The following is a 22,221-nucleotide window of genomic DNA, read 5'->3' on the forward strand; positions in this document are numbered from 1 at the left end:
TCAGTAAGGCTGTTTTACTGGCAATGTTTGTCTATGGAGATTGCATGGCAGTGTGCTAGATTTTATACACCTGTCAGCAGTGGGTGTGGCTGAAAAAGCCAAATCCACTCATTTGAAGGGGTGTCCACATACTTTTGTATACAGTGCATTCGGAAAGTATTCAGACCCCTTGACTTTTTCCACATTTTGTTATGTTACAGGCTTATTCTAAAATTGATTATATACAATTTTTTCCTCATCAATACCCCATAATGACAAAGCGAAAACAGGTTTTTAGAAATGTTTGCACATCTATTAAAAATTAAAAACAGAAATACCTTATTTACATAAGTATTCAGACACTTTGCTATGAGACTCGAAATTGAGCTCAGGTGCATCCTGTTTCCATTGAGCGTCCTTGATCTTTCTACAACTTGATTGGAGTCCACTTGTGATAAATTAAATTGATTGGACATGATTTGGAAAGGCACACACCTGTCTATATAAGGTCCCACAGTTGACAGTGCATGTCAGAGCAAAAACCAAGCCATGAGGTCGAAGGAATTGTCCGTAGAGCTACAAGACGGGATTGTGTTGAGGCACAGATCTGGGGAAGGTTACCAACAAATGTCTGCTGCATTGAAGGTCCCCAAGAACACAGGGGCCTCCACCAATTAGGCCTTTATGGTAGAGTGGCCAGACGGATGACACTCCTCAGTAAAAGGCACATGACAGCCGGCTTGGACTTTGCCAAAAGGCACCTAAAGGACACCCAGACCATAAGAAACAAGATTCTCTGATCTGATGAAACCAAGATTGAACTCTTTGGCCTGAATTCCAAGCATCACATCTGAAGGAAACCTGGCACCATCCCTATGGTGAAGCATGGTAATGGCAGCATCATGCTGTGGGGATGTTTTTCAATGGCAGGGACTGGGAGACTAGTCAGGATCGAGGGAAAGATGAACGGAGCCAAGTACAGAGAGATCCTTGATGAAAACCTGCTCCAGAGCGCTCATGACCTCAGACTGGGGCAAAGGTTCACCTTCCAACAGGACAACTACCCTAAGCACCAGTGATGCCAACTTAGCAATTTTGTTGCTAGATTTAGCAACTTTTCAGACTACCCTGGCAACTTTTTTTCAAACAGCACCTAGCAACAAATGTAGATACTTTAACAAATGTATTTGGAACTTTTAGCAACTTTTGAAAAGTGACTCAAACGCTAAAATGCACACATTTTCCCTCTAAATGACACAAAAACTATTTTCTCTGTCACATACTTTGCCTGGCAGCAGCAGGCCAGCCAAGCAGCACAACACCATGGAGAGAGCTGGAGAGATATGCCTAGAGCGCATATCATGATTTGAGTTAAGTTGCTTGTTCAATAAGATAGCATATATACCTTGTAATTAGCTTGTACCTATAATTGTTGATCAGTTAGGTAGCATGTTAACTAACTACCAATACACTGCTTAAAACTATAATTGTTCAGAATGTATAGGTTTACTAGTTAATAAGAAAATAAATAACATGTAATTGTTCAATAATGTCTAATGTGTAATTGTTCAATAATTCAATGTGTTGTGTTTAAAAATATATATCTGATCATATAAAAAGTGTTGTGTGTATATTACTTTTACAAATAAAAATATGTGAAAATAAACAAACAAATCTAAACTAACAAACGTCAAATCATATTTGTCGCCGAGATGGCCAGTCAATTTGAGTAACGTTATTGTGTATTCTACGTAATGACGCAGTTTTACGTTATTACGAAATGACGTCATCGCGCAATGACATCACAACGTCATTTAGCAACTTTTAGCAACAAATCGACCTGCCTCTAGCAACTTCCCCTGAAAATTAGTTGGCAACACTGCTAAGCACACAGCCAAGACAACGCAGGGGTGGCTTCGGGACAAGTGTCTGAATGTCCTTGAGTGCCCAGCCAAAGCCCGGACTTGAACCCGATCTAATATCTCTGGAGAGACCTGAAAATAGCTGTGCAGCAACGCTCCCCCTCCAACCTGACAGAGCTTAAGAGCATCTGCTGAGATGAATGGGAGAAACTCCCCAAATACAGGTGTGCCAAGCTTGTAGCGTCATACCAAAGAAGACTCGATGCTGTAATCGCTGCCGACGGGGCTTCAACAAAGTACTGAATAAGGGTCTGAATTCTTATGTAAATGTGATATTTAAGTTAGCAAAAAAATCTAAAAACCTGTTTTTGCTTTGTCATTATGTGGTATTGTGTGTAGATTGATGAGGGGGATTTTTTAAAAATCCATTTTAGAATAAGGCTGTAACTTAACAAAATGTGGAAAAGTCAAGGGGTCTGAATACTTTCCGAATGCAGTGTGTATTTTAGATTAATTCTGTGTTTATTTTAGATGTTTTTATTTTATTTAACCTTTATTTTAACAAGGCAAGTCAGTTAAGAAGAAATTCGTATTTACAATGACGGCCTACCCTGGCCAAACCCGGACGACACTGGGCCAATTGTGCGCGCCCTATGGGACTCCCAATTTTGAGGAAGTGTTTCTGGTTATGTTGTTGCTACGGTGGCTCAAGAGGGACAAAGAACAACTTTTATTTTGTCCACATCATTTCTTGATTCTTTATTTTGTATAGTTCATGTATGTTCACAATAAGTCTCCATTATGAATCAATCATAATTTTTAAATATCTATTTATTGCAGCAAACATTTTGCATCTGAATTGAATTCCGTCATTACAATAAAGCCTTGTTCATACTGTCAGTTTAAGTGATTCAAAACCATTTTTTTTGCATATCCAATTGAAATCTGTTCTTTTCCTGCACTCTGAACAGCCAAAAAGCACATGGAATTGAATATTTCAAGGCAAATCTGATTCCTAGCCATGCGACTTGTGTCTGAATGGTCAAATCTGATTTATTTGCCCTCAAGTGGTTTTTAGACTGTTATTTGGCATATCTTGTTGCTTGCTAGCTACTCTGTTGACAGTTTGACAAGAACATGTGGTAGCTAACTAGCTTGTTTATTGGTTACAAACACATTTGTGAATGTGCTAGAAAGCTAAACAGCTACCTAGCTAGCTGGTTGACTGCTGTCCTTTCAGGCTTTAAAAGTGTTCTTACACTATGATGTTGAACATTTAAAGTAACTGGTCCATGGCAGTCATTGTTTCACCTTAGCTTGCTACATAACTTCTGAGTGATAGGAAGCACAAGCTCCACCGCCAATCAGCCTACACCACTGTGCACACACCCCTAATAACTATGACAACTAGCATAGTCAAGTCAGCAATTGACTGCTGTCTGAACACACACAAATCCGATTTGGTCACTTGTAACTTGCTGTTTGCACAGTCAGTATTCCAAAACTGATTTGAACAAGGCTAAAGAGTCCTCAATCAACCTTAGTGTAAAAGACTGTTCTTCAAACCTGAACGGCGTCTTTGATCGTTTGAATGATTCATCATGTGCTATAACACTGCAATCACATTACCATATTCATGATACTGAGGACTATTTTTAGCTAGGACTAGGCTACTTCTTTCAAGGAAATGTCTTTAGCGAGATCTCACACTGACTTTGTTAAGCAGAATGATGCAATAATTGCAGGAAACTATGATAAATGTTTCATAAACAGTTATGGCTATTGTACAAAGCCTACAAAGTATACAACGTTTTACAACTTAACCTTGAATGCTGCCATATGTTTTACTTGTTCTGTGAAACACTTAAAACACAACAAAAGAATATTGCAGGTGTTGCAGAAAAGGGATTTATAAAAAGCCTCGCTGTGAACTCTTTCGTCTCCCAGTGGAAATAATCAACTACAGTATTCTGCTCTGCTCACTTTTCCCTGTTTTCTCACCCGGTTTCTCCCCTGATGAATACAAAGCAGTTGAATAAATACTGCATTCACAGAATAGAGTTAAGAATAGGAATGTACAAAGACAGAATAAACTGCCATTTTATAAAAAGACAGAATAAACTACCAATTTAAAGAGTCAGTGAGGCTACAGACAGAGCACTTAATGGATCCTGTCGTGTAGAGAAGTGAGCCGAAGGAAAATAACTACATCTATCTTGTTAATGCATGACAAATAGAAGAAAGATGACAAGATGCTTTATGCTGTATCATTAGAGCAGAAGACATTATAGCGAATACATCCAGATTGACCAATTATCTGCTATGATGTGAATAATGGCCAATAGGCCTAATTGTGACTTCTGTAAAGGGATGGAGATGCATTGTGTTTAAGTTGCTCCTGAAGTCTATGGGCCCTACGTAGTCTCTAAAAAGAGCATACTGTACAAACACTGTGATTTATCTGTGATTGGATACAAAAGTGCATTAGCTCCACTCAGCTCCTCATCTTGGGTCGTTTCTGTTGGCATGAGTGGCTTATTTATGGTCTGAGGATAACAATAGCAGATGGGACATTAGCAACTAATCATAAGAGATCAGTGAGTGAGTTAAGAGGGTTTATTCAAGAGTACAGCCATGCACTCTCAATGAGAGGCAAAGCGGAAGAGATGCAATGCACTTTTCCAAGGAAACATGAGACATTATGTAACAGTGTTGCTTCCGTCCCTCACCTCGCCCCTACCTGGGCTTGAACCAGGGATCCTCTGCACACACGAAAACAGTCACCCTCGAAGCATCGTTACCCATCGCTCCACAATAACCGCGGCCCTTGCAGAGCAAGGGAAACAACTACTTCCAGGTCTCGGAACGAGTGAAATCACCGATTGTGGTCCTCTGTAGCTCAATTGGTAGAGCATGGCACTTGTAACGCCAGGGTAGTGGGTTCGATCCCCGGGATCACCCATACGTAAAAATGTATGCACACATGACTGTAAGTCGCTTTGGTTAAAAGCGTCTGCTAAATGGCTTATTATTATTATTACTAGCACGCACCGCTAACTAGCTAGCCATTTCACACCGGTTACAATTACAATGCACTGGGAATATCTCACCACCCTAATGTTAGTTTAGATAGTTGTGGTGTGTTGGCGCTCTAACCAATATATACAAAAAATCTGGACAAGTTTAGATTTACAGATTATGTTCTGGAAGAAGTAGAGAAATTAATCTTAAGTGAAAATATAGTTAAAAGCCAAGTAACACTAGGCATTATTTGCCTCTCTGATTCCTGATAATGTAGTTTGGCTGTGAAACAGGCCATTAAACAAGACACCTGACAGTGTGTGAGCCTCCCCTGCGCTCCGCTGCCATGGCGCTGTGGTAAATTTACAGCCACATAACTCACACAGTGAATCCTCAAGGTGATTCCACCACCGTCGTGCCCCACTAACCAGAGACCAGACACAGGACCAGACACAGGTGTTTGCTATGGGAATCAGTAAACAAGATATAGAGCTGTCGGGTCTGCCTGGGGTTGATGGGGCTGCTGTGGGGCTGAGGTCTGGGACACTGGCCCGCTGAGGTGATCCATCTCACCACCAGGAGGGGGTCACTATGATCTACTGTACCTTTACAACAACACTCTGAGCAAAAGCTCCCCAGTCTCCACAAGCCCCCATACAATTCCTCACAGCAGTGGAGCCCTGAGCCACATCTATGTCCACCCATGTGGGGGACCATCACCATCTCTGTGGGGCGTACAGACAATGGGAATTGGGGGACAGCCATATTACTCAAACACCACCAGAACAGCCATATTACTTTTCGCATAAGGAAAAGTTGTTATGAGTTCTGGTCGACTCCCTAGTGGTGGTGTCCTGGTGAGGCATTATGGGAGAATGATGAGGCTGTTTGTAATCAGTGGGAGATGGGATGGAGCTGGCCTGGAAGTGTTTCAGTACAGAAAGGAGTGTGTTTAAATGCTAGACTTGTATCAAAGTGAATGCATGTAACTTAAAGTGAAGTTCACTGACTGTAATTGATTTATAAATGCTGTGTGTGATGGCTCTAGCGTTCTAGCCTGCTCTACATAAATAGATAGAACTCTGCTTCACACTCCCAAGGTTACCCACTGACACGTTTATGAGGAAATAAACACTTTTGAATTATATTTTGGGTATAATAATTGGTCATTTAGCAGACGCTCTTATCCAGAGCGACTTACAGGAGCAATTAGGGTTAAGTGCCTTGCTCAAGGGCACATCGACAGATTTTTCACCTAGTCGGCTCGGGGATTAGAACCAGCGACCTTTCGGTTACTGGCACAACGCTCTTAACCACTAAGCTACCTGCCGCCCTGCAATTTGTGGCAGTGTTGCGCATGTTGTGCAAACATAAAAATCACATATAAATCACTGAAATTCTTCATCCAATTTGTGAATCAATAAATACAAGGTAGGTGTAGAGAGACGCTGACAGAACAGCAGGAAGCCTTTTGTGTATCCCAAATGACACCCTATTCCCTATATAGTGTACTACTTTTGACCAGGGCTCTGGTCAAAAGTAGTGCAATACAGTATATAGGGAATTGGGTATAGGGTGCCTTTCGAGACGCAGCCTTGGACAGCTCTCTGACTGATGCATGTGATTATGAGCAGTTATTGCTGTTGGAGGAAGTGATGAATTTCATACAATGGACCTTACATTTCTACTTAACTGCTTTCCTGTTGACAGCAACCTTGAGTTGGCGTCTAATTCGGAGAAATGTATCAACATAAGCAGCTTTTAAACAGCAATTAACTTTCTGAAATCGCTGTGAAGTAAATCATGCACACCAAATGACAAACAGCTAACAAAGAGATGGGAGTAATTTATTTAAAATGGTGTTCTATGACCTCATTTGGGGCGTTCAAATCTTTCACACCTCTTCCGCTTCTGCAGTAAGAAAGAAAAGGAGACATTAGTGATGTATGCTCCCATTAACATGACATAACACCTGTTATTACCATTTCTATGGCAATGTCAACCACCTATTCACCACAAAAAGGGTATCTTTTTTTACAACATGTAATGTACGTTCATGGGTTTTTTACTTTACCTTCCAGAACTCCAGCCAAAGTGCCAAGAGTTGTTTTGTCAGTATGGCTGCGTCATTATGAGAAACGTGACGTTCTGCTTCTGTGCAGACGGCTTTGAGGTGGAGCAGGATGGTCGAGCCTGCAGAGGTAAGGACTGACAGCCAACAAGGCTATTCATCTAAATCAAAGGGATGGGTGGCAGATATTGACAAACTGATGACAAAAAAAGAATGGTAGCTCTATTAAGTTCGACAACACAGTAAGTAATATTTGGATCATTCTGGAATAGCTGCTACATGGACGCACATATATTGTACACTGTATGTGTGAAGGTGGCACTTTTAAGGTGTTTTTTTGGGGGCACATTAAATTAGGTTTATGTATTTAGGTCATGTTTGAACTGCACTTAGTTTGGAACAACTTCTTGCACCCCTCACTGTAGATCACGACGACTGCACAGTATATGATACATGTAGCCAGACCTGTATGAACACCTATGGATCATATAGATGTAGCTGCACAGATGGATACATCCTACAACCCAACAGAAGGTCCTGCAAAGCCAAGACCGGTAAGATAAATGATGTATCATGGCTTTAATATGCAGCATGTCTTTGATGCAGAGATTTCATCTCTAGAATGTGTTGTACCAAGGGTTTCCATCTATGAAGGGTTTCCATCTAATCAATATTAAATTTTACATTTACGTCATTTAGCAGACGATCTTATCCAGAGCGACTTACAAATAGGTGCATTCACCTTATAGCCAGTGGGATAACCACTTTACAATGTTTTTTTTTTGTTTTTTTTGGGGGGGGGGGGGGGTGGGGGGGGGGGTGGGGGGGGTAAGGGGGGGGTGGTAGAAGGATTACTTTATCCTATCCCAGGTATTCCTTAAAGAGTTGGGGTTTCAAATGTCTCCGGAAGGTGGTGAGTGACTCCGCTGTCCTGGCGTCGTGAGGGAGCTTGTTCCACTATTGGGGTGCCAGAGCAGCGAACAGTTTTGACTGGGCTGAGCGGGAACTATATATGAATATGAATTTAAGTTTTAAGTATAGCCGACCTGTAACATGGCCTGAGCTATTTAATGTCTACATGTCTTTTCTGTTCTGTGGTACTTTGCCCTTTAGGGCCGACATAATGTGATGATTCAACCAGGTAACTTTACAATAGTTGCAGAAAATACAAGAGGGTTGTTAAAGGGATACTTCAGGATTTTGACAATGAAACCCGTGATCTACTTCCCCAGAGTCAGATGAACTCATGGATACCATTTTTATGTCTCAAGAATCCAGTATGAACGTATGGACGTCTGTGGCATCTGATAGCATGCTAGCAGTTACAATAGACTCCCAGTCATTGCGCTAACACTAGTTTGCAATTGTGTTAACATTAGTTAGTAACTTACTTCAAACTGCACACAGAGACATAAAAATGGTATCCACGAGTTCATCTGACTCTGGGGAAGAAGATAAAGGGCTTCATTGCCAAAATCCTAAAGTATCCCTTTAAGACATAATCTTTGAAGGAAAGGATTTAGCAAGAGAGGGATCCCTGATTTATGACTTGCATTACTTCCATTACTCAAGTACCGTGTGAGCTAAACTTTCCTTAGAGTGGTAAATCACACTCTTCATGGGTGAATAGAAGTCCAGGCCATGCACACTCACTCACACACACACACACACACACACACACACACACACACACACACACACACACACACACACACACACACACACACACACACACACACACACACACACACACACACACACACACACACACACACACACACACACACACACACACCTCCTTACATTTCCCATACTGTATGTCTCCCAGGTCAATAACAGTTGTAAAACATCCGGTGACAATCCTTTGTTTGCTTTCCTGCTCGATCTACAGTAGTGGGCTAACCCTTAGTAAGAGATTTACAGTAGTTGTCTTTCCCTTTTGAAATAGTCCATAAACAATGGAACCTAAACAGTGACTGGACATTAGCAGTAATTGTGAAAGCGGCAGTAAATTTAACGTCCCAAACTAGCTGAATAGTGGAATGCTAGCATTTTAACATGCTGCTTGCACAGTAATGGCCGAAGCTACATAGACATGTGTAAAAGCTTGTCTATAACAACTTGTTATAGAGAATTAATCAGAGATTTTTGGAAACAAATTAATTTTTACCTGATGGGTCATTAGCAGCAAGCAAGTACTTATTATAAGTATCCTTTAATAGTTTATGTATGGATACTAATTTCAGTCTCTCTCTTTCTCAGATCCTGGGGACAGACCACCTGTGTTGCTGATTGCAAGTACAGAACATATCACAGTGACACACCTCAATGGGTCTTCTCTACCCAACCTAAAGCCATTGGATACTAATCAGACGATTCACACATTGGATTTCTATTACAAGGAGGAATCATTATGTTGGATCTCCTCTACAAACTCCAACGGTCAGCTTTGGTGTGCCACCATGACAAAGTTAAAAGAGTTTTCACAGATGCGAAGAGTAAGGATAGGAGAGAATCTAGAGAGTAAGTTTCATTCTAAATTATGTAGAAATATTTCTCATAAGGGTCTGGATGTTGCTGCCCCAACAAAAATGTTTGCTCTTGTCACAATGTCTTTGTTATTATGTGCTTTTTTTATTTTGGTTGTAGATGTGGAACATTTTGCCATAGACTGGCTCACAAGAAACATTTACTTTGTGGATAGAGTAAGTGAAAGAATATATGTCTGCAATGAACAAGACGACACATGTGTCACAATAGTCGATCTCGATCTTCAAAACCCTGGCGGAATTGCTCTGGATTCATTGATGGGGTAAGTTGAGAAATTGAGAAATGTCTTTTGTGCAAGGTTTTTCAGTCTTTAAATATGCCTCAGCTTGCCATCAGCTGCTGTACTGGTACCAACACTCTTTTTTCGTTTGATTTAAGGTTCATTGTAGTGGAACCAGATGATATATTTTCATTTTCTAAAAGCAGCAACAGACACCACTATATTTACTTTCACATTCTACAGAATGTCTTTATTTTTTAATATTTTTTTTTACTTTAAATCAAACTGACTCTGCTCACAACATTTGACAACTAAATTTTAGCAGACCTGTATTCGTATGTGATGCAGCGCTGTACCAGTTGTCAAAACTGAGTGCCACCTCCAGCTGATAAAGAAACTTTGTGTGCGTCCAAACTGGCACTCTATTCTCTACAGTATATAGTGCACTACTTTTGACTAGAGCCCTATGGGCCTTAGTAAAAAATGGTGCACTGTATAGGGAATATGATGCTGTTTGAGACAGTCTATTTTAAGGCGTAGACTTCCAAACCCGTGATATTCCTGACTTGGATTTAAGTGGCTCCTACACCTTAGCAGTCAGTTGCTGTTAGGAGAATGTGTTATCCTCCTGAGCCACTCACTGCACTCACACGCAACAAAGCTGCTTTCACAACATCAAAGTGAGATGGGGTAATATTCCAGGAGCAATGTGTTGAATTATTGATGCGATATCATCTGCAAGACATTAGTTCTCCTTCGGGAGAAAATGACTCCCTTCTACTCCCATGATATCTGTCAGATGACATCTGACAAAGGGAATTTAGACGAGTACTATCTAAGGATTTAATGTATTTTAAATGGGTTTCACTTACAGTAGTTAAGTGTTATAGTGCTGTGCTAAAATGGAGTTGGATTGTAGAAATTAATGAAAAGCGAATAGAGGTATTGTCTCAGTCTGATTTGATCTGATACATTTGTTTTGCATAGACCAATCAAATGTTTCAAATTAGTAATTTTAGGGTTGATACATTTTTAATAGATTAATCATACTGGATCTTATCAAAAACAAGTGAAGGGTGAAGGTAAACTCTGCATGCAGACATACTTCTGTTCTGAAGCTCAATGTTGAAAAGAGCCTTGATGCTGAAATAAGTCATTGGCATGGTGCATTTGGTTGACTGCATCTAGAATAGCTTTCTGATTGGTGGCATTGATTTCTTTAATTACAAAACACTACTTAACTGTTCGAATGAGCTTTCAAATATAGTTGAACGAAAACCACTAATTTGCAGCACAACATTGCATGTGACAAATTCTGTAGGTGACTGGCGTGTGAAATAAGAATCACAAGGAGGGACCGTTTCTATTGTGATTCCACAGTTGATTTCTCCACAACACCTTTTCCCTACTGTTTATGGGACAGTGCACATTACTCAATGTTTCAGGTTCAACAATGTTAAAGTATCGGAGCTAGCAACAAAGCTAATTTCCATCTGTAGTCAAAAATGTAGGCCTACTGTACATTGATTCTCAATTGTGGTTTGATTCTGTAAAAACTGTTTTATACAATGGGATTCAACTTGCTTTTCAGGAAAATGTTCTTTACGGATTTGGGGGGTACGGCCAAGTTGGAACAGTGCAATATGGACGGCACCAACAGAACCAGGATAGTGGAGAACAGAATAGAGAAGCCCACAGCTGTTACTCTAGACCTGGTTAGAAAGCTGGTCTACTGGGCAGATGCTGGCCTGGACTATATCGATGTGGTGGATTACAATGGGAGCAACCGGCACACTGTTATCCATGAAAGCTCTGTAAGTACAGCGTGTGACAGTTGTTCTCCTATGATCTTCCCATTTCCAATGTTCAATAATTCTTTGTTTCAGAGAAACCATATACTATTTTATCAAAGGGCATGCCAGTTGGTCTCACTTTAGTGGTACTTTGTGAGGGTTCAATAAGATAGTCCAAATGAACTACGCTTTTGTTAAGGAGTGGAGTGGATACTCTGCTGAGTGTGGACTTTCTCTCACCCTCCCTCTTGGGATTGTTCACTATGTAGTGTTGACCCTGGATACCTGCCAGGGGTTTGAAGTGAAGAAGCCATCTAGCTGTGTGTGCTAGAACGCTTACGTAGAGACAATGGTTACATCCCAAATGGCATCCTATTCTGGTCAAAAGGGGTGCACTACAGAGGGAATAGGGTTGAGAAAGACGCATCCAATGGCACTGTACATTCCTGCTACTGCTGCTGTATCCCCTTGCCACAGCATTTTCCAGTGGATTAGAATGGAGCGGAAGAGCAGGCCCAGCTAGCACATTTGGTTCCTTGGAAGTTGTGGGAACAGACATTTTTGGTTTCCCATTGGTTCTGGGAACGAAGCCATAAGTGAAAATTTTGCCTCTTCTGGGAACGTACATTTTTAGGTTGCAGAAAGGTTCTGAGAACATTTTACTATGGTTCCCTAAAAGTTTTCCTGGGAGGTTTTATTAACGTTTTGAGAACGTAAATTATAGGTTATTTGAAGGTTATTAAATAACGTTCTGAGAACATGTTTCAAAAAGACTTTTAATAACACTGCTAGCTTAGTTTGGGTTAACTGTTTTGAACTCCAAGCACAGATAGGACACATGGAAATGTATTTGCTTAGGCATTAATCATACAAAAACATTTATTTTTTATTGTGGCACGGCATCAGTGACATTCAAACCTATGATCTTCTGTTCTCTATCCATGGAATTATTCCACTGTGCGAGCAGGATGGAGCTAGCATGCCATGTTTTTTTAACTCATACGAAGCTGTTCATTTTAGTCTATTCAAACAGACCCCATTTCAAAGGAAACAAGCACTCATTAAGATCAGGTGTGGCCAATTACACACCTGAACACACTTAACAAGATAGAGGATAGAGAGTTTTGTTGACGCTGAGAACGGAATGTACATGTTAAATAACATTCTCAGAACGTTCTTTGAACGTTACTAATGTTTTCTTGTGGTTTTTATGGAAAGTTTTCTTAATGTTCTGAGAACATTACTTTAAATAGAACCATGAGGAAACCTGTAGAAAACGTTATGCTGAAGTATTGAAATTCCCACAGAAAAACATTGTTTGTTCACATTCTCTGAACAATTTGAGAACATTACTTTAAATAGAACTATGAGGAAATGTATGCTGATGTACAGAAATTCCCACCTAAGAAACATATGGTTCTCAGAACGTTATGTGCTAGCTGGGTATCCTGCACCATTTCAAGAATGTTGTTGGAATCAGTGGAGGCTGCTGAGGGGAGGACGGCTCATAATAATGGCTGGAATGGAGTAAATGGAATAGCATCAAACACATGGAACAGTATTTGATACCATTCCACTCATTCTGCTCTAGCCATTACCACGAGCCCGTCTTCCCCAATTAAGGTGCCACCAACCTCCTGTGGTTGGAATATTGTATGTAAATTAACCATAGGACAACCACGCTCTCACCAAGCACTAAGAAACGTTATGTGCTAGCTGGGGGCAAATGTGTTTACCTGGGGATTAAGATGAGATGAATGAAACATAAAAATAGCCTATCGTTGCTCTATAGAACTGTGCTCCTCCTTCCTCTTGTCACTACTGCTCTCTTTGTCTTCCAGTTGGAGCACCTCCACGGATTATCACTCTTTGAAGATTATTTGTTTGCAACTCGCACCGAGCCCTCTAAAGGAACAAAAGCGGACATTTTACAGATAAATCGATTTAACGTCACAGACGTTCAAATTGTAACCACGGTTGAGAATTCTGTGGGAATACGTGTTTACCAAAAACTCACCCAACCAACAGGTAAAAAGCAAATATAGTGTTTCTTGCATGTTTAGAAGATAGCTGTGTGTGTGTGTGTGTGTGTGTGTGTGTGTGTGTGTGTGTGTGTGTGTGTGTGTGTGTGTGTGTGTGTGTGTATGGACATGTTTAACTATACTTGTGGGGACCAGAAGTCCCCACAAGAATAGTAAACCAAGAAAATGTTGACCAACTGGGGACATTTTGTTGGTCCCCACAAGGTAAAATGCTATTTCTAGGGGGTTTAGGATTAAGGTTAGTGTTAGGGTTAGAATTAGGGTTAGGGTTAGGAGATAGGGTTAGGGTTAAGGTTAGGTTTTTGGGTTAAGGTTAGGGTAAAGGTACGGGTTAGGGAAAATAGGATTTTGGATGGGACTGAATTGTATGTCCCCACAAGGTTAGATGCGCAAGACTGTGTTTGTGCGTGTGTGTGTGTGCGTGTGTGTGTGTGTCGTGTGTGGTATCCACCCTCATGTCCTATCTCTCTCTGCAGTCAGGACTCATGCGTGTGATCCCGATCCGTCTGGAAGAAAAGGAGGATGCTCGCACATGTGTCTGCTCAGTGGAAGTTACAAATCCAGATCCTGTCGCTGTCGAACAGGCTTTGTACTGAGAAGTGACAGCAAATCCTGCAAGAGTAAGTTCATATTAGGACATATTATGTCATGTCTTGACAGTCATAGTGTCAGTCAGGGGCAAAGTAACTTCTAAAATTAGTGACAGTGCCCCACAAACCAAATGCCTGCAACTTTGTTCTAGTGCGTTCCTCTGTCAGGTCTACTGAACATCACATCTAGTCAACCCAAACAACATCTCATTCTCTGCATGTTACTAATGACTTGTAAAAAGCCAAATTCGTCTTAGTTTTGGTTAGCTTCAATGCTTCCCGTTAACTTTGTCTCAAGCATTGCTTTGGCACAGACTCGTTTTGGAGAATGGGATTGATTGATTGATTTGACAAGGTCTAATCAGCATAACTAATTCTTGCTTTAATTTAGGTAATTGGAATTAGCTTATTCTCCTCGTCTTAGATAGGATATGTTTTGTCAAATGGTTTAATTTCCTGTGTTGGATGGAAGAAAAGCTAATCATGTCAATTTAATTACACACTGGCAGTGTTCAGGGTAAAGAAGATTAGTAGCTGATGGTTTATTTATGTCATCTCCATAACACTTCCTATGAGCACCCTCTTCATAATGCATTATAACCTCCCTCTGCAGAGCCTGTGAATGAGGTATTCCTGTTCTACGGACGAGGGAGACCTGGTGTCATCCGAGGCCTGGACCTGAATAGCAAATCGGAGGCTGAGCACATGGTACAGATTGACAATCTTGTAAACCCACGGGCGATCGGCTTCCATGCAGAGACCAGCCACATATACTTTGCCGACACAACCAGCTTTCTGATTGGCCGACAAAGACTGGATGGGACCAATCGAAAAACGATCCTCAAAGATGGTCAGTGCATTCAGATGGTTCTGGTTGTTAGGTAAAAACTTCAAGTAACCTTTAGATGAGATATTCCAGATGTTGACAAAAAATAGCACCTTTAAGTTAATGAATTGAGAATCATGCCAACCAAGTTATGTGAGGATTAAACTAATGTGGACAGACGCAGGTAACATAGGATTGTATCATAGCATCCGTCAACAGACTGTGAGATGCGACGACTAACGAGGAACTCTGTTCCGGTGCGCAGATATTTTGGACAAATCACAATTTCACAGGTGTTCGCATCTTTCAAATTTCGGAAGGGTAGGGTACATTTGGCCCATGCTTTGGTTGAGAGTTTTCATTTAGAGGGGGTGGAAACTTAGTCTTGTTAGTATATTTCCTCATACATCTCCCCCAGAACATAATCGAACATCTGACGCAGTTACGCAAGATTTTAGTTCTGAGATTATGTGAGGATAGGAGTCCTACGTCTTCTTTACATACCTTGCATGTACCTGTACACCTCTGTACACAAATGAATCATAGGTTATTCATACTTTGAAAGGTCTTAAAGTTGTGTCCCCGAATTAGGTCAATCTCTAATACCCAAAAGCGTTCTGTGTAAGCAGCATTATTTTTGCATGGCTGTTGTGTTGTGTATGATTAATATATCTGCTACAGTAGATTCTAGAACAATGCTTTGGGGTTTCGATTCCGTTAACGACGATCTGGAGACAGTGATAGATTACGCTCCTGCAGGGATAATCAAGTAGAGGATAACAGCAGGGTACTGTATGCATTTAATTCTCTTTTTTTTCCCCCTCACATCCTGACCTAGACCTTGATAACGTAGAGGGGATCTCAGTGGACTGGATAGGGAACAACTTGTACTGGACAAATGACGGCTACAGGAAAACAATCAGCGTTGCCAGATTGGAGAAAGCTGCACAAACCAGGAGAACTCTGTTAGAGGGAGATATGTCTCACCCCAGAGCGATCGTGGTGGACCCTCTGCACAGGTGAAAATGTATTTTACAGTTGACACCCTGATAAGGCCTCCTCATGTAGTGACGTTTCAGTAGATATTGGTTTGGACATAAGATGTTAGGACCCAATTTTGGTACTGTTTTGAGTAAATTGACTCTGGCCGGGAATCAATCCTATCAGTGGTAGATCCACATTTTAGCACGCTTGACATTTAAAGGTAATTTTCACTTGAGACGACATATGCAGTGTTTACCTGAATGCGGTCTCCACAAATGCTGAAACATTGCCTTTAAAATGTGCATAGCCGACAAAGCGCGATTGGATTAAATCGCGGCCTACATCTCCATCTGAGGAAAGGAGCTGAGGTTGGACACTTTTCGGTTAGTTAATTATAAGAATGAGCTTAGAGGTGAGATGGAGACTGAAATGCTGTGAATTGCTGCTCTGGCAAAAAATGTAAGTAGTGTGTTGCTCTCTGGTATAACAGGCTTAACAGTGTCAGAGCAGCCTAGAGTGTCTGCTGCTTTTCGTGAACTTTAGAGTGATTTGATTTGATTTTCACACATTTGGTATCATGTCTTAAAAAATATACAGTATATACACTGAGTATACCAAACAGGTTTGAGTTACACCCCACCCCTCCCTACCTTTTTGCCCTCAGAACAGCCTCAATTCGTCTGGACATGGACTCTACAAGGTGTAGAAAGCGTTCCACAGGGATGCTGGTCCATGTTGACTCCAATGCTTCCCACAGTTGTGTCAAATTGGCTGGATGTCCTTTGGGTGGTGGATGATTCTTGATACACATGGGAAACTGTTGAGCGTGAAAAACCCAGCAGCGTTGCAGTTCTTGACACAAACCGGTGCGCCTGGCACCTACTACCATACCGCGTTCAAAGGCACATTCACCCTCTGAATGGCAGACATATACAATCCATGTCTCAAGGCTTAGAAATCCTTCTTTAACTTGTCTCCTGCCCTTCATCTACACTGATTTGAAGTGGATTTAACAAGTGACATCAATAAGGGATCATAGCTTTCACCTGGATTCACCTGGTCAGCCTATGTCATGGAAAGAGCAGGTGTTCATAATGTTTTGTATACTCTGTGTATATTTGGGCTAAATGATCTACCTCTCTATGCTAAACCATCGTATTGATAATTCATTATTTTCTGGTTTTCAGCTGGATGTACTGGACAGACTGGGAGGAGGACGAGGTGAACGATAGTGTTGGCAGGATAGAGAAAGCCTGGATGGATGGATCCCACCGGCAGGACTTTGTCACTTCAGACATACTGTGGCCTAACGGACTCACTCTAGACCATGGCTCCAGTAACATGTACTGGTGCGATGCTTATTATGACCACATAGAGAAAATCTCCCTCGATGGCACCCACAGAACGGTTAGTAAATGAGTGAGTGTTCTTTTCTACTGATTAAGACTATACCATCAACAAATATGTATACCGGTAGTTACATTTGAATATGTACATTTATTTTCAATATTTGTATGGTTGCAAATACATGACTCCATCAAAAAAGTTGCTTTTAACTGTGAATTATTGTCTAACATGTTCTTTGTTTATTTTATCCAAAGGTGGTGTATAACGGCAAAGAATTAAACCATCCCTTTGGAATTTCCCTGCACCAGAATTCCGTTTTCTGGACCGATTACATGAACGCCTCTATTTTCCAACTGGACTTGCAGTCAGGGCAGGTTGCTCTAATGAGAAGTGAGAAACCCCCTCTTTTTGGGCTATCTGTGTACGATGCTCAAAGGCAGCAAGGTAAATACACGATCACACTATATCATTGTCATGCACCAAAACTATTTAAATACAAGACTGGCTCACTTTTTGGAATATAAATATATCAGAGACTAGTGGATATATAATAATCATTATGTACAGTACAGGATCCCTGTGTCTCTCAACCCTGTGAAACCAGTTTTTTTCATCAAACCTGATGAGATGGTGAACTGAGGGGACCTTCGATGAAATTACAACACTGAAAATGGCTGAAGTGCTAAACTTGGGCTTTGCTCCAGCCAGGGGGTTTGAAATGCATGACAGTTAATAAGTCATAAGATTCTCTTTGGATTTTTCCCTTTTAGCATATTTTATATGCCACAACTCTGGCACTCAGGCTCCTTACAGTAGGGGGTCAGGCATATTTTAGTCTGTCTGGTGCAACCCTTCTCAAACAGCCAAACCTCATAGCCATGGAGGACGAGTCATAAACAAAGAGATGATTGACTCAATGAGAATTTTAAGCTGAGGATGTCCTCAAATGTACACCGACTCTAATCCTTTAACAGCTACTTATAGTTACCCCAGGCCATGCTTTCAGACTCAGCTGCACTGGGGTTGTCATGATAACAGTCATTGGTTGGCACAGGGAAGCACCTGTCTGTCCTGTCTCTCAATACCCCAAAAGGAACGCTGAACTCAGCTGGGTGCCACTTACCTCAGCCTTCACAACTTCTTCATATGCCTTATTTCACCTCAGACCTCATCATGCCTTTTTACCGCTCTTCGTATCCCTCCACTCCAAATAAAGTTTCATCTACTTCAAGGAGGACGCCAAACGATCCGTCAGACACAGTGTTCCGTTTTCATCTGTTGATGTTGTCGCTCAGACTTTTAATAGCAGCGGGGTTTGGATGATTCTGCCTTTGGCTGAGTCATGTAAACAGTCTCTCTGACTGGCATGCGAATAGGAATACAGACATAAAGCCGTTTTATGAAAGTTTTGAATAAAGTATTTGGTATAATAGCGTCATTGTAACTAGAATCATATACAGTGCATTCGGAAAGTATTCAAACCCTTTGACTTTTTCCACATTTTGTTACGTTACAGCCTTATTCTAAAATTGATTAAATTGTATTTTTTTCCCTCATCAATCTATACACAATACCCTATAATGACAAAGCAAAAACAGGTTCGTAGTAACTTTTGCAAATGTATTAAAAACAAAAAACGGAAATATCACATTTACATAAGTATTCAGACCCTTTACTCAGTACATTGTTGAAGCACCTTTGGCAGCGATTACAGCCTCAAATCTTCTTGGGTATGACGCTACAAGCTTGTCACCTCTGTATTTGGGGAGTTTCTCCCATTCTTCTCTGCAGATCCTCTCAAGCTCTGTCAGGTCTCTCCAGAGATGTTCGATCGGGTTCAATTCCGGGCTCTGGCTGGGCCACTCAACGACATTCAGAGACTTGTCCCAAAGCCACTCCTGCATTGTCTTAGCTGTGTACTGAGGGTCGTTGTCCTGTTGAAAGGTGAACCTTCGCCCCAGTCTGAGGTCCTGAGCGCTCTGTAGCAGGTTTTCATCAAGGATCTCTCTGTACTTTGCTCTTTCCATCTTTCCCTCAATCCTGACTAGTCTCCCAGTCCCTGCCGCTGAAAAACATCCCCACAGCATGATGCTGTCACCACCATGCTTCACCATAGGGATGGTGCCAGGTGTCCTCCAGACGTGACATTTGGCATTCAGGCCAAAGAGTTCAAACTTGGTTTCATCAGGTTTCATCAATTTTGTTTCTCATGGTCTGAGAGTCTTTAGGTGTCTTTTGGCAAACTCCAAGCGGGCTGTCATGTGCCTTTTACTGAGGAGTGGCTTCCATCTGGCCACTCTTCCATAAAGGCCTGATTGGTTGAGTGCTGCAGAACGTTCTCCCATCTCCACAGATGAACTCTGGAGCTCTGTCAGAGTGACCATCGGTTTCTTGGTCACCTCCATGACCAAGACCCTTCTCCCGATTGCTCAGTTTGGCCTTGCAGCCAGCTCTAAGAAGAGTCTTGGTGGTTCCAAACTTCTTCCATTTAATAATGATGGAGGCCACTGTGTTCTTGGGGACCTTCAATGCTGCAGAAATGTTTTGGTACCCTTCCCCAGATCTGTGCCTCGACACAATCCTGTCTCGGAGCTCTACGGACAATTCCTTCAACCTCATGGCTTGGTTTTTGCTCTGACATGCACTGTCAACTGTGGGATCAAAAATAGACAGGTTTGTGCCTTTCCAAATCATGTCCAATCAATTGAAAATACCACAGGTGGACTCCAATCAAGTTGTAGAAATATCTCAAGGATGATCAATGGAAACAGGATGCACCTGAGCTCAATTTCGAGTCTCATAGCAAAGGGTCTAAATACTTATGTGTCACGATCGTCGAAGGAGGAGGACCAAGGCGCAGCGTTGAAGGCAAACATACTTCTTTATTAGTGATTTCACGAACAAAACAACAAACGATAACGTGACGTCCACGGTCTAACACAAACCACACTGGAACAAGATCCCACAACCACTGTGGGAAAACAGCCTGTCTAAATGTGGTTCCCAATCAGAGACAACCAGCAACAGCTGACACTCGTTGCCTCTGATTGAGAACCACACTGGCCAACATAGAAATACTTAAACTAGAATGGAAAACACATGAAAACTCACACCCTGGCTCAACATACTAGAGTCCCCAGAGCCAGGGCGTGACATTATGTAAATAAGGTATTTCTGTTGTTAATTTTATTATAAATTTGCAAACATTTCTAAAAACCTGTTTTTGCTTTGTCATTATGGGATATTGTGTGTAGCTTGATGAGAAATTGTTTTTATTTAATCCATTTTAGAATAAGGCTGTAACGTAACAAAATGTGGAAAAAGTCAAGGGGTCTGAATACTTTCCGAATGCAGTGTATCTGCTAGCATTACAGTTATGAGTTATGTTATTGTCTTCCTAATATGTTGCATTATAAAGGCTGCAGCTGCCAAGAATTATCTGATTTAGCCTACTTTGGTTTATCTAATTGATCTTTAGGTGACAATGCATGTCGGGTTAACAATGGTGGCTGCGGTAGCCTGTGTCTGGCCATTCCCGATGGCAGAGTGTGTGCCTGCGCTGACAACCAGTACCTGGACAAGAATAACCTCACCTGCTCCTGTAAGTAATGTCAAATACACTCTTATCTCAAACATAAAAGGCCTGTTCAGCCTGGCACTCCACATCAATAACCAAGGCAATCAATAGTAATAATGACTGCAGATAAGATATGGTCATGTCGAACTCAATATGCCGGTATTGATTTTCAATGCCAGCATATAACATTAAATAAACGTTTCCTCAGTTGTGGCTCTTTTGAGGAATATGTTCTGCAGAGTATGAAGGTGAGCCAGCAAGTGGACTTGTGTGTATGTGTGTGTGCTTGCAGCCACATTGGGAGATTCAGGGGACCATGGGGAGCCACAGAGATGTAGGAATGAAGAGTTCCAGTGTAGGAACCAGCGTTGTATCCAGGCCTCCTGGAAATGTGATGGGGACCATGACTGTTTGGACGGAAGTGATGAGGAACCGTACATCTGCTGTAGGTCTTATTCTGCATGTTAGAAAACATATACTGTATCATTTTGCAGTTATGAAGAATAGGACATGTCCCAGAGACAGATTTATTTATGAATTAAGTTGACATTAACAACACACATCATCTATGCAAGAATGAAGTTGCTAGGCTGACTTTTTCTGTCATACTTTCTAGCTATCTATCCAGTATCTATGATGAATACGTTAATATGAATGCATTATATTGTTAGATAGTACTGCACTGTTGGAACTCAAGCATTTCACTACACCCGCAATAACATCTGCTAAATATGTGTATGTGATCAATATAATTTGATTTGATGACAGTTCACATCAAATACTAAATATCAAAGCAATTTTGCCCATCATTACAGATAATCGTAGTTGCCCAGCGGATCAGTTCAAGTGTCTGAACAACCGCTGCATCCCCAAGAGGTGGCTCTGTGACGGGACCAATGACTGTGGGAACAACGAGGACGAGTCCAACTTCACCTGCTCTGGTATGCTACTGTCTGCTCTACTAATAGGCCCTTCTAGCTCATATGGACCAGGATGCGGCCGACAGATTCCATGTTGTAGAACAAACTTGGATGATCTCCAAGTTTCTCCAACAAGATACTCATTTGGGAGAGGTTCTGTCAGAGCAGAGGCCATTGGAGAATACTCAGAGCGAAGAGAGGAGAAGAGAACTCTTAAAAGACTTGCATTTCTGCATGATTTCCTGTGTTGGTGGGGGACGCGTATGTCATAGATTCCCAATGGCCTCTGTGCTACTGCACATCATTAATGTATCTATATACTGGGATAATTCATCATCTTCTCCATCCAGAAGACTTGACCCTCTGGGGGACATGGGGGTTTTGTTAGGGGATGTAGATGAGAAAAGTTTGGTTTCACTGCATCCTTAAAAAGTATTTT

General features: G+C 41.4%; 1 protein-coding gene across 1 annotated transcript in view; it reads left to right on the plus strand.

Annotated features, from left to right (window-relative positions):
* LOC311112495 (low-density lipoprotein receptor-related protein 1B-like) overlaps positions 1–22,221 on the plus strand; it is a gene marked incomplete at both ends in the record, with an annotated part of 90,612 nt that overhangs the window by 17,086 nt on the left and 51,305 nt on the right. The window contains 14 exons of the mRNA XM_084155629.1: positions 6,944–7,063; positions 7,359–7,487; positions 9,196–9,456; positions 9,583–9,745; positions 11,295–11,517; positions 13,338–13,524; positions 14,015–14,158; positions 14,742–14,978; positions 15,793–15,973; positions 17,126–17,345; positions 17,540–17,729; positions 20,764–20,886; positions 21,155–21,307; positions 21,678–21,803. Of these exons, the coding sequence (XP_084011755.1) occupies positions 6,944–7,063; positions 7,359–7,487; positions 9,196–9,456; positions 9,583–9,745; positions 11,295–11,517; positions 13,338–13,524; positions 14,015–14,158; positions 14,742–14,978; positions 15,793–15,973; positions 17,126–17,345; positions 17,540–17,729; positions 20,764–20,886; positions 21,155–21,307; positions 21,678–21,803 (2,457 nt within the window). The remainder of the gene's footprint in view (positions 1–6,943; positions 7,064–7,358; positions 7,488–9,195; positions 9,457–9,582; positions 9,746–11,294; positions 11,518–13,337; positions 13,525–14,014; positions 14,159–14,741; positions 14,979–15,792; positions 15,974–17,125; positions 17,346–17,539; positions 17,730–20,763; positions 20,887–21,154; positions 21,308–21,677; positions 21,804–22,221) is intronic.

The sequence above is a fragment of the Coregonus lavaretus genome (genome assembly GCF_964263955.1).
Source record: "Coregonus lavaretus genome assembly, chromosome: 38".
Classification (NCBI taxonomy): domain Eukaryota; kingdom Metazoa; phylum Chordata; class Actinopteri; order Salmoniformes; family Salmonidae; genus Coregonus; species Coregonus lavaretus.